This window comes from Nestor notabilis, unplaced genomic scaffold (genome assembly GCF_000696875.1).
Source record: "Nestor notabilis isolate BGI_N333 unplaced genomic scaffold, ASM69687v1 scaffold1127, whole genome shotgun sequence".
NCBI classification, from domain to species: Eukaryota; Metazoa; Chordata; class Aves; order Psittaciformes; family Psittacidae; genus Nestor; species Nestor notabilis.
The window spans coordinates 70,283-83,999 of NW_009937596.1; the positions used below are offsets into that span (position 1 = coordinate 70,283).

The 13,717-nt window shown below is 41.3% G+C and overlaps 1 protein-coding gene across 1 annotated transcript in view; it reads right to left on the bottom strand.

Annotated features, from left to right (window-relative positions):
• Nucleotides 1-13,717, bottom strand: part of EPHA4 (EPH receptor A4) — a 102,617-nt gene that overhangs the window by 32,872 nt on the left and 56,028 nt on the right. Inside the window, exon 4 of the mRNA XM_010018881.1 lies at nucleotides 11,723-12,061. Within this exon, the coding sequence (XP_010017183.1) occupies nucleotides 11,723-12,061 (339 nt within the window). The remainder of the gene's footprint in view (nucleotides 1-11,722; nucleotides 12,062-13,717) is intronic.

The following is a 13,717-nucleotide window of genomic DNA, read 5'->3' on the forward strand; positions in this document are numbered from 1 at the left end:
GATTATGAACATTTTAATTCAGCCGTGATACACAGCTCCAACAGCAGCTGCAGGCTGGGTCTCAAATATGCCCTCTTGAGCCTGCAGCACCTAAAAGAATCAAAAGCCAAGATTCACATGACAATAAAAATCACAATTCCTGCCTTAATGCTTGAGAGTAATAAATTGTGAAGTCTCCAAAGTTAAGGAACTTCACCTTTATTCACTTTAAGCTCTATCACACAGAAGAGACTGGTGCAGAAGGTTTGTATTTATATATTTACATTCCAGCTGAACAACCTATAAATTTTAATTACAGTTGATATTCAGAGCATTCAGCTAGAACTCCGGTAAAGCACCTTCTGGACAAAGGTTAGATGGCTTCAACATGATACAGCCTCTGCCTCTGGGCTGTTGAGAAACTCTTGAGAGTAAATCAGGATTTAGGTTTTCTGTGCTCAAGTAGGTAGCACTTTATGAAGGACACTGGTCTGACAGCACTTGGAGATCCTCAGTTCTTCCAGGGTGCTACAAGACATCCTGCCATATTCACCACCACAGTTCCTCTTCTTAGAATCACAGAACCATAGAACAGTTAGAGTTAGAAAGGACCTTAAGATCATCTAGTTCCACACACCCCCCCCCCCCCCCCCCCGCCCCCGCCATGGGCAGGGACACCTCACACTAAACCATGTCAGGGGCAAAAGATCCTTTGTGCTTTTGGAAAAGTACCACAGAGATCAAACTGCAGCACACCTTGCTTTCACACTCTGCCTCTCACTGGAACTCTAAATTAAGCCCTTTTTCCTTCATCGACAACAGGCATATTTCTTCAGGAAATTAAAAATCATCAATAGACCTGATGAGAGAGAAAACTACATTCTGCACAGAGTGTTGCTGCAAAAAGCAAAGCTACCTCAAGTTTGCTGGCTTTTTTAAGGGAAAAAAAGGGTGATGAGGGACAAACTGGGGAAGAGTCTTAAGCTTCCTGAAACACATAAACCTTAAAATTAAAATCTTAGTTCACGATGTCAGTAACCGATTACATCATAGGTGGCACATAATTAAACTTATAAAGGGTTTTCATCACTATTTTGGTTTGATGCTGGATACTGAAAACTAGTGCATTATTCATTGAAAAACTGTCTTTAGAAAACCCCCAAATTGAACAAGCAATTAAATATTAAAGGTGGCTGCCTCAGTGGAAAACAGGAAAAAAGCTAATTGGTAAAGATTCCTGTGCAATGCAAGTGCCGTTATGAACAATTTCAATCCTATAAAGTAAAATTACAAAAAATCAACTTCATGCAGATTTGGAGTTGTACAAGAAATCAGCCATGTTTATCTCCCAGAGGAGTACTGAGCTACAGCCTGGGCAAATAAAAGCCAGTGAAAACAATAATCCCCAATTAGCTCAGGAACCACATAAATAGGTCTGTATTCCAAGTCTGGACCTTCATTTTCAGTCCCAGATTTGCAGCAGACAGGAGGACACAGAGAGCCTGCCCCCAGTACTGATGAGAAGATCTCTGCAGAAGTTCATTCCTCCCCTCTGAGGCCAAAGCCCCAAAGGCTACTTACAGGGTGGAACTGAGAAGCACACAGGATGGGGACTGCAATGAAGAATAAAATCTTCATTCAAAACCTGCAATTCAAAAATAATTTCTTCTTCAACAGCACGCAAAGCCCTTTCCCATCTGACATCTCCTCCTCTGTAAGGTTCATAGTTCTGTTTTTAGTTTAGTTTTCTCATCAACAGGTCCAAAATGTTTATTATCTTGTCATTTGATACGGATGAAGCTGGTAACTTCCAGTTAAGGATCAGCCAGAGTAACAATAAGCTAGGAAATTCCCGTGCTACAGAGCCCCTCTAACCTGTGATGTTTGCAGCTTGTCAGTGTAATAAATATAAATAAAAATATTCTCTGGTTAAAGAAAAATGCCACATCTGCATAAAGAAGTCTCCCTTTGAGCCCAGTCCATTCTCTTCAAATCAGTTCTTCCCAGTACTTGCATAATTGCAGTTTTAACCTTCAGCATGGGCAGCAGTGAAAGCAAACGGCTGAAATACTCTTGGAAAGGCACCACTGGGTCTGCACATCATGTCTCTAGTGTGATGGAGAGCCCACAAATCTCTGCAGCTCCTACAGGACTCCCCTTGGTCCCAGAGTGCCAAGGGAGCTTAAAAAACACTGGATTTAACACTCAGCCACTTGCATATTCCAGTCACTTTCTGTCTTATTATTGTGCAGGCACAATATCCTGATAAAGTAGAAGGGAGGCTGCAGCCATTCCATCTGCATTCCCTTTTATGCTAAGAAAGATAAATTGAGGCTGATTTAGAGGACAGATTTAAAGAACACAGTACGTTACTGAGACAAGCACAATCTTCCCAGGGAGCCGTTGTAGTGGGTTGTCTTGAGATCATGCCTTTATTTGTTTGCTAAAATAAATGGACACCACATAAAACTCAATTCATATATGAGACGCCTCTTCCAGACCACTATACCTTCCTATTTTGCTTGGTCAAAACTGTCTTACTCTATTATTTATTGATGGGACCATTTCATGGCACATAGAAAATGAAAAATCATAAAAAGCTAATTAAAACCGTTGGTGCTTTCCTTTTACTTTTCAGTAATCTGTGAAACTGAAAGACATTTATATCCAATGCACATGACAGTTTAAGGGTTATTCTGCCTGTAATAATCCATGGATACTTTCAATGGATTTTAGTGCAGGCAAAACCAAAGACATTTTATGGAACAGTAGAAATATTTAATAAAAAAATCAAAATCAGTCAATCATCTTTTTAAGACTAGGTGATAGAATTCGATAGCAGGGATAAAATCCTCATAAATTCTGCAGGAATGGTTCAGAAGGCTGAGACAATAGTTATCATTTCTTTTTAAATTAAAGTAGGACTTTCCCATAAGGAATGTTTTGAAATGCAAATGACTAGAGGAGTAAAATATAAATGCTTGAGCTTCCTACATCTCTCTAGACTGTATTTAAAAAAAAAAAAAAAAAAAAATCCACAGTCAATTTTTGTTATTATCAGTTTACAAATCACAATTTTCAGAGACCCTGAATCCATTCTATACTAACAGTTCTGGGACTCTGCTTCTCGAATTTAGTAATGAAGGCAGATTACCTTAATCGAAGGAGACGCCATGAAATCCTTCAAGTAGATGCAGATAGAGGCTACACATTTGCCTGCTTTGTTTGGAAGGGGAAGCCCACTGGAGCCCTGCCACACTAATAAAGCGCTCCCTGCATACCAGTTCACACGTGGGGCTAAATCTGAAGTGACATTTCTCAATGAAAGGAGCAGTATTCACTCGTGTGCTCCGCATTCTGATGTCTGCCAAAACCTGGCAAACATGATTATAGAGATCCAGCAGGCATGCCACAGCTCTGTTTAGTCCTCATGGCTTAATGCAATGCTATACAAAAAAATAAATAAAACATACCAGGCTGCCTTGGGACGGCACTCTGGGAATGTGATTTCATGCCAATGGATGGACTCAACACATGGTTTGCAACTCTTACACAAGGACAGAATATCTGAACCAAAGGGGGCTGCTTTATCCACCCTTACAGGGGTAGGTCAGCATCCTGCCCTCCAAACTATAAGCCAGTGCAGAAACCTTGGGTTTCAGGGACTAGCGATGTTTATTTGTGCTACTCTGCATGGCATTTTAATTAGTAACTGTGTGCATTTAAAACCTTTGAATGGACACACAGGGGCAGTTGTGCAGCCTGGCTTTTGTGCTTCCACTCTCTCAAAAAAATCCTGTTTGAGAACATCAGCAGGGGGTTAATGGAAGCTTTGATAAAGTTCTCCAAAGCCTTTTATTGTTGCTCAACTACAGACTGGACTCTGCTGTCTCTCTGGCTGCTTTCCAATTAATTTAGTAAGCTGCAGACACAACTAGAAAATTTAGAAGCCCATCTAAACATTTGGTAGCCATAAACGCTTTTTTTGGCACAATCTCCTTCCACATGGAAATATTTCCTTGACAATTGTTCAGGGGCAGCACTCAGACTGGACAGCAAGCTTCACAAAAATGAAATGTCAGTGTGCTGCCAGTGAATGGAAACACACAGTTAAATAGTCCAGAGCAAATAAAAGCTGCAGGACCCTATCTTCATTTCTGCCAGTTTGGTAACTATTCATCTGTACCAGCATCACTGGGAACATCACTGATCTGATTTGATGCCTCCTAACGGCAGATTTATATAATTTAAATATGGTCAATGTCACCCATTCCTGGAATTACATGTGTTTTTTCCCCAGGAGAATATGTAACTAACCTCCTTTTTGCACAGCAAACCATCAGATCATTTCAAAAATGTAACCAAACTTTTATTTAAATGCTGCAATTACTTCTTGGCTCTATCTGACATGCAACTTGTCTAAGCTGTTTGCTGAACCCTGAAGCTGATTATTTACTAAGGATCTTTGGAAAGCAATGGGTTTTCTTTTCCTTCCGACCAAGACTTGTATCCCCCACCTTGAATACAAATTCATGGAAATGGGTGGTGCAGGCGGATTTGCCAGCAAGCAGGCAGTTGTTATTTTAATTATTATTTCTTTGTGGAAAGCTGTAGTTACCTTAAAATAATAATTTAATCCCTCCCAACAATAGTTTTCCCGGTTTTGTTTCTAAGACTGGAGCACGTATGCTTATAAGTACACATTCATTACAGACCATCAGTTAAAGCCTGTGCAAGAACACGGGGTTGTTAATAAGAAACTCCCACTTGCATCTGTCAGCTTGGAGAAGCTCCTTACGCAGACACATTATCTTACACACATAATTAAACATGCAGCAGAAGAAATCTGAAGTGGTCAACACTCGGCATCTCTGAGGCTCTGAGAAACCTCATCCTCAGTGCTGAAATTTGCCCATTCAAAAGTATTCATAACTGCTTGCTTTCATGCAATTCCCAAATTTCTTGTGCTGGGATCACTTATCTTCTTTCTGGATCTCCCACCACATTTATATCTGAAAAGTCTGTGGCTTCCCAAAATACACTGTTTGGTTTGCTTCAGAACTCCTTGCAGTAACTCCCTCTGATGTAAATCTTCAGACAAAAAAAGCCAAAACACAACTCTCTCGGAGAGACAAAGTGAGGGAAGAACGAGGCAGGTCATTGTCCTGCACAAACTGGCAGGTCACCTCACCAACCACAGCAGGTGAAACCCTACAACTGCCTACTACTTGTCCCAAGCCGCCTGCTTGAAAACGTGTACAGGGCAGGGGGTGGAGGGGGATTGCTGTTTGTAACTAGCAAACAACTGTGAAGCCTTAGAAACCATGCCGGTTTAGATTCAAAATGAGAAAGTTGCATAAAATTAGCCTGGAATTCTGCAAGATACTGCAACAAATCACCCGGAGTGTCACGCTTACGGATCACCCCTTTTTCAAGCCCCTGCTTACTAGTTTTGAATCTCTTTCCCCACTGAATTCACGCTTGCCACAGCTCCATTTGAGGAACAAGGCGACTGCTGATCCATGATCCTGAGTACAAACACCTTTAAAGCAAAATAAAAACACCCCTCTGCAACTCCCCTTTTCCATTACCCTGACATTTTGCGGAAAAAAAGAATGCAGCAGCTAGAAGTATCACACACACATCCCATGCTCTGGACATCTGGCCTGTGTCCAGGTGTTTGCCAAGAGATTATTTTAAATCAAGCTCATGGGGAACTGGGTGTCCAGGGTGCTGTGACTGTTTAAACACACCCAACTATATGCACGAGTTTCCTCCGGGGTTTGTGTGCCTGCAAAAGGACTCCTGTATCCTTTGGCTGCAGGGAACAAGTAACTGGAAAGGGTGGGACCATGCTGGTAGCAAGAACTTTGAAAAAAAAAAATAAAGATAAAAATAACAAAATTGAATTGACTCCTGGATGTCTGGAAAGCTACAGCCAGGTACTGCTGTGCCCAGCATCTGCAGTGCCAGTCGCTCCTCTGGGGCTTACCCACCTCCACAGCTTCCCGGTTGGACTGCCCAACTTGCTGCAAACCATAACACTTAGCAACTGATCCCAACACACTCTCCTCAGAACAGCGTGTCCTGAGACCTTAATCCTGCCCTCCACAACGCCCTGAACCTCACCAGCACTACCCCATCCCCGCCCCTCCCGAGGGAGCCAGGCAGGGAGCTGGACTGGAAAACGCACCAGCCGTGAAAGGGGAGCTGATCTGCAAGAGCCTCCCGATATCCTCAGTATTCACGAAGGAAGGGTGATGTCAGAACAGAGAATGACTTATTTGCCAGCTTATGCTATTTAGAGGATCTGCGAAACTGTCACACAACTGTATGATGAATCCTGTATTCAAGATCACAGAGCTTCTTCCCTGGCTGTTTGGAGATGATGTCTTCCTTAGGGTTACACAGCCCTTCAAAATCACATTTCAACACAACAGTAAACAGCTCATCACCAGGGTTGCATTTAAAAAAAAAAAGAAGAAAAAAAAAAAAAAAAAAGGTAAATTTTGCAATAGCTGAGCATAAAACTACAGTATTCTGAGCAACTACAGATCTTACTGTTTCTGAAAGCAAAATTAACTTCTTTTATAACCTCCCCATCGATAACATTCTCGGTATGCTCGTAAATAGCACCACATACGAAATCAAAAAATGTTATGTTCATTCTCAGTGAACAGAAATGATTTACTGTTACCTATACTGAAACCAGGACTATACTCAGAGAACACGATGGAGTTCAGAGAATCAGATGAATCGATTGATCTTCGGAGTATCTGTTAATTTTATTCTCCAGTAGTAGTTCAAGTGTATTCAGGCAGCCACCTAACGAAAGCCCTGCGACTGAAATATACTTAACAATGGGGTTTGATATTTCACTACAGAGCAGTTCTTTAGAGATGAGTTATAAATATCCAGGACAGCAGCATATTAAAAGGAAAATACTGAAAACCTTAGGTTTCCTGGCCTTGGCATGTGTTGCTTTTGATCTGCCTGAGCAACTATTACTTTGTCAATATGAGGCGTGCACACTGACCAAGGGCAATGTATGCCCATGAATTTTTACTGGCTGCAAATGTAGCTCTGCACAGGCTAAACCACGCTGGCAGAATGTAAGACCTTATATGCATTTTCTGTGCTGTTCTGTACAACACGTGAGGAATGCTAATCAGCATTTGAAAGGAAACGTGGGCTTTCAAAGAAGACCCACCGAAACGCAAAGTGGGAATATATATTCCCCTACCAAAAAGTCCAGTATAACTTGTGATTCATCTGGAAGCAAATAATTCCCACTTCTTCCCCCCTCTGCCATTTCTAACTTAAAACATAATCATTCTCAAAGGATCAGGATCTTTCAGATTATTTTTTTTTCCTTTTACTAATGGAATTAAGAACATAAACACAAACAAACCTAAAGGCTAAATAAAATTGAGTAACAGTTGACATTTTCCTTCCCTGCATTGAATGTCAGTGTTTCGGGTTCATCACAGTTTGGTCACCACCACTGCAGCCTGTCCCAGAAGAATACTCAATTCACGTGGATCTCCTCGGCAGTGCTCAAATCCTGGTGGCACCATGACCTATTTTAGTTCCTGCCTGGAAATGGATACTGAACAACCGCAGGGCTCTGAGTGATGGTGAGGAACCGGGGGAGCATACAAAAGAAGGGGGGAAGGACTGCAGCAGTGCCAGCCACACTGCTCTGCCGCTGAGATGAAGCAGCTCTGAGACAGGTGAACAGACAGCTAGACAGGCAAGGTGTGGGGGATCGCCGAGACAAAGGAACTGGGGAGAGGAGAGAGAACAAAAAGAGGGAAAAATGGGACAGAGATCCTGAGATATTCATAAGAAAGAGCAGTTCTTGATCCTGAACACAGGCAGCTTGAAATCATCCAGTTGATGCAATGAGAGAAAGAGTAAGTTTATTTATTTATACTGTATTTTCATCCTAATTGGCACATCCAGCCTTCATCTAGCTGTGCTGGTCCACTTAAGGAAACACTGAGCCCAAGGTAACCTTAACAAGGTAACAAATCACCAGACAGTCTGTTTATTCGGAAATATCAACCATTTGAACTCCAACAAGCAGAGAAGCCAGAAGGACACCCATCCCTCATAACATGCAAACAAAACGAAGGGAGCAAAGCAAGCAGCATAATGAGCTTGGATTTTAAAATCGTATTTAAAGCTTGTGTAGGCTGTCCCCCCTCCCCACTGCTCCCTGCCTTGTGAATGCCTTTAGCACCCGTGCAAAACCTTGTCCTTGCGGTGCTGCCCCCTCGGGCACACACACAGATGAGCTTAGATGCGAGTCTGGCTGCCAGGTTGGAAACCTGAACAGCTCGGCTGTGATCTTTAATAGAAATATAAACTGTTTGGTGCCTCTTTAAAAAGAAACCCAACAAAAGCTTCCTGCTTGCTGTGAACAAGGTCTCTTTATTGAGAGATTTACTTTTTAATTTTGAACAGCTTCACGGCATTATCCTTAGCAGCAAAAAAAAAAAGGCTTATGATGATCCTGAGCTATTCAGTCAACTGCCTGGTAAGGCTTCTCACTGAAATTAGCTTCTCCTAGCAGCATTGCATGAGAATTGCTGGTTTACATCTCTTCCACAAGTCATTTCACATTTTTAAAAGATGGACAAAGTGCTGATTTCATTTGATCGAAAACAGAAAGCCACAAAAGCCACCACTGCTGGTGGAGACCCTTAATATCACCATTTCTCAGCACTCTTTGTGCTAAGGGTGCTGGCTCCATGTTTCAACAGCTCAGTGTTCCAGCCTTTGCTTTCTTTAATTTCTTTTTAATCTTATATGGGAAAAGAATGCTGGCTCTCATCTCAAAAAAAAAAAAAAAAAAATAAAAAAATTAAAAAAATCATTATACTAAAACATGTAGAATAATGAGTTGAATTCAATATTCAAAATGTCTTAAAATGTCACAACACTGAAGTATTTCACTTGTAGATGATAGAAATTTTTACTTGGTTCAAAGCCTGCAATTTAGTTTCTCTCTTTTAAAAACAAACAAACAAACAAACAAAAACTATAAAACCCAGGACCTTTTTAAAGGAAGCAGGAAAAATACTTTTTCAAACACTTTTTCATCCTACTCTGAATGCCAAAAGCTTATTTTCATTTAAACATTTTTCGACAGTATTGGAAACTGAAAAGAGTTTCTAAACAAAGGGAGAAAGTAAACTGCCTCATTTCATTATCTCCAAGAGTGAAATGGCAAAAGCAAACAAACAAACACCTGTGCCTTTTAACTGCACCTTTTATGTCATTGCAATACACTTCTTCAGGTTAGTGCTGAAGGCACCAGTAACTGATTTCTCATTGTTTTCTGTCCTTCTCCCAAGGCATGCCACCTTCTATAGGGGCTGGCATTCTATTGAATGCTGGAAAGCATAGGCATAAGATATCAAACCCAATAAAGTCGTTTATGTATTTTCAGCATTGTTAGTCTCATTTTTATTAGCAAAACAGGGAAAATTATTAAAGGAGGAGCTTGGCTCTAATCCGACTTTAGAAATTGCTGCAAAGAAACCAAGGTAGCTTTACATTAGTGTAAGAAAGGTGCAAGATCAAAACCAAGCCTCTAGCACAGCTCCATCATGACATGATTTCTTTATAATGAAATATAGCAAATGAAAATTAGTGGCACAAGAATTTTAATGCACCCCAGACACACATTTACAATGATTAAACAGATCAGTACTCGTAAAACCCAAGGGTCCAACTTCACAAACCTTTACTCAAGCAAGCAGTTTCACTGAAATCAATGGGATTATTTGCATATGTAAGGACTATTTATCTCAGTTGAGATCTGTAGGTTTAGGCCACACATTTCTATTTAGATCTCCTGTGCAGCAGAATACACACAGTTGGATGAAAAATGGGAGAGCGCTGGCACCTTGGAGTTAATTTTCATTTGTACCGGTACAGTTTTCTCCAGCCCTCTGAAGCATTTGATAGACTGGGCATGTTTCAAAATTGGAAATGTTGGCAAAAATACAAGTTTTCTGATGTGAAGAACTGCTACTCATGGATAATAAACAAAATCAATTCTTATTTGCATATTCAATCAGATTTTGGTTTGCATATTAAAGCATAAGATGGTAGAATTTTCACACGGTAGATGGATCCCACTCACTTATTCATGCATATATGCATCCACTAATCCTTACACATGCCAAAATCAGTGAGAAATACTCTCTGCTAGGCATTCATAGCACAAAAACACTGTCCCTGCTGCTGTTCTCAACCTTCTCTTTTCGTATAGTGTATGACAGCATTCTCCCACAGCTTTCTCTCAAGACTCTGTAATAGCCCCTGTTCTCTATTAGCCTTCTTTTCACCAGGCAAAGCGATAGTTTGAATTTTTGAATCATAATTTAAAAGGGATGCTGTCAACTGTATGTGTAAAGAACAAAAAACACTGGACCAGATTTTCAAAGGAGCTTCAGTGTGGACTTGACAATTTTGCTTGTAACTGTCACTGCAAAACTGAATGTATCTCTCACTGTTAATACTGTTCTTGACTACAGTTAAAATTTGTAGATTTAGACTATACATAGCTATTTTTCACATGCATCTATTAGGAAATGGAATTAAAAATATTTATATAGCCAGTACTATCCAAATACACAAAATTAATATTGTCCCATACATCATAAGTCTAACGATAAATGATAGCTCTGTAAGCTGTGCTCTAATGTGCTGAATGCTTGCAACATCTGTGGGACTGGAAGGCAATCAGCGCTGTGAGCTATTAGATAACAGGTTTGACTGTCTTGTAGCCAGTCTGACAGTCTGGATATCTAATTTGCATATAGAAGAGTGTCATATTCAGATACATTTTGTGCATTAAATTAAAATTTCAACTGGAACCCTGTGCTTGAAACCCTAGCAAGCTGCAGACAAGAAACGTTTTCATGTAATTAAAGGGAAAATTCATACAAATGATCATCAGAACTAAACCGCAATCTGCTGCAGCAGCCTTTGCTAGGTCAAGTACAGGGGACTGAAAAAAGTAGAACTGGTATCTGAAATAATCAGGTATAAACAGAAATAGTATATCACTCTCCCAGATGAGTGAAACACAAAAATCAACCATCGTGAAGGTGAAAGCTCATATAGGATTTCTAAAGCAATGCCAGCTCTGATCAATTGAAACGTGGTTAGCAGCAGGTTAAGAAGGTATTTATTTAACAACGGGACAGAATCTAATTGACTTTGCAGGAGAGGAAAGAGGGCATAAAGGCAAGCCAGCACCAGCTCATTCTTCTTTTCCAATCTTATGTAGCCCTTTTTTGAAGGGTCAGAAACACAATCCTATGCTCCCCAAGTGCGTATTTTGCTCCCTGTGAACACCAAGGGCATATTTGTGCCCATGTGCAGGGTCTCCCCTATAAAGGGCCAAGCTGCTGATGACCCTGGCTCGGTCCCTTCATGCTGCCCAGGGCAGCTGTACTGTTCTGCCTCTGCAGAATGCCTCCCCGCGTCCTCGCAGCATCCTGCAGTAGAGCTCTGCTCCCAGCTACAGGAGTCAAACCCTTCTATTTTTCTAGCTCTGAAGAATTTGAACTATCCATATAAATAACCAGAAAATAGGGGGTTGACCCAGTTATGCATCTTATGGCTCCTCACATTTATTTGCTAATGCTAAATGCAATGGAAATCACAGCTTTCCTCAAAAACAGGCAAGAGAGAGGAAGAGAATTTGCGTTCAGGTTCCTACCTGCTTGGTTAGTTGTCACAGTGACTGACACAGCTTGGTCCTGGCTGGGATTTTGCTTGGACACTCCATTCACTGCCCAGACTTCAAAGGTGTAGTTAGTGTGAGCCAGGAGGTCAGTAATGGAGACTTTGGTGGTTTTCAAGCCATTCTGCTGGGGACTGAAGTGCACACCGCTGCCACAGGACCGGCAGCGGCTGAGGTCACCGGCACCGCACCTCTTGCACACCACATTGTAGGAGACATCTTCCCGACCACCTTTGTTCTGAGGGGGGCTCCACTCCAAGTTCACTGATGTCTCATTGACATTGGAAATGAGGTTCTGGGGAGCAGACGGAGGCCCTAGAAAGGAAAAGTCCATGTTTTTAGTAAGTGGAAAAAGCTTACATAATGTCCTCTATTTAGGGTGATACTTAGGGTCCTGGGTGATACTGAGCATGTGCAACTCCCAGCTAAGTCAAGGACAGCAGAGACCACACGGAATTTTGTTTCTCCATGTTCTTAATAAAGGTGAAAAATTAACTGGTAAATCAAACTCTGATCTCTTCATCTGATCAATTAACAGTATTTTCCAACTCTAAATGAGCCTGAAAGCCCAGTATTACAATTAGAGTGTGTTCTTTTCACTTTCACTATTTGGACTTGTTATGAAAAACTTAACATTTACACATTTTACGTTCATTTTTCCATGACCTCCCAAGAAAAGCATCAAATGCACAAAACTCCTACTTCACTGGAGATTTGCAAGGTCCCCCATTACCTACAGGCAGATTTTCATTGAAATTACTGACCTCCCCTCCCAATATTTTTTTCTTAGGAAGAGAAGTGCAGTATTTTCCACACAAGTTGATGTCAGATGGCATTCAGTGAAGAATGAAGCCATCAACTGGGACATGACACTTTGGGATGCAGGAAAGACGGTTGAGTAGAAAGCTGGACACAGAACTAGGGCTTTAAAAGGCTGAGAATAAACGTTACAATAGGGGAATGGTGGAGAATGTGAAAGAAATGGAGAGGAAAATATGGCGAGCAGCTGAAAGAAAAGCTGATAAAAGCAAACTGGGCAAGAACAAGAGACCATACAGAAAGCTTGGAAACAAGGCTGAATCAGGGACACAACGTCAGCTCTTGCACCACAGGGACAGGAGACACTAAGACTCATAAATACGCTGCCAAAAAGTTCCAGCTGGTTCCAGCACAGGGACTATAGGATTTGGGAACAGAGCTGCCGGCAGCCTGGGGAGGACCTCCCTGGGCAGGAGAGGTGCAGGGCTGAGTGGAGGGAAGGAGCAGCAGAAGCAGAGCAGAGCCCACAGGAGGCAGCTCCTCCAGGCACCTTCAGCAACCTGCTGGGACTGTAATGGTCGGTTCTGCCCGACTGGGCAAACTGCCTCCAGCGGCGCCCTGCCTCACTCCGTAACACAAATCTTATTCGTATGCAGCGATCCCCACAGGCCTGAAACCAGTAAGAAAACTGAAAATGCAGAAGAGCTCATCCTGTGACTCTTAATCTGATTTCAGCACGGCTGAGGTGAGACACTTCTTGTACCCTTAAATTTAGCAAGGATGATTCCGAGCAACTCCATGGAACAGATGGGTATTTTGTACATCACAAAAAGCTCCATTGAAAGGCAGCCTATTCTGGAGCAGAGCATGAGGGCACTCTGACTACACACACAGTACTTTGAGACAGGACATAAGGTAAATACTGTATCAAATAGAAATGAAGCAAACAGTGAGAACAAAGCTTCCAAAACATAATGATCCAGACCAGAATACAGTAAAAAATAGCAGTCCTTAGTAATCACTCAGAGTTTTAAATACAAATATTATTACCTGAAAAATACTGGAAATAATTTTGTAGAAAGTCACAAATTCAACTTTTATTCAAGAGATGAGAGAGTTTGTTAAAGCTTCTTAAATTTTATAAAAATATATTTGATAGCTGGAATGCAAAAAATATTCAGCCACGTTTCCCGACAGAAAAGGAAGGGAAAG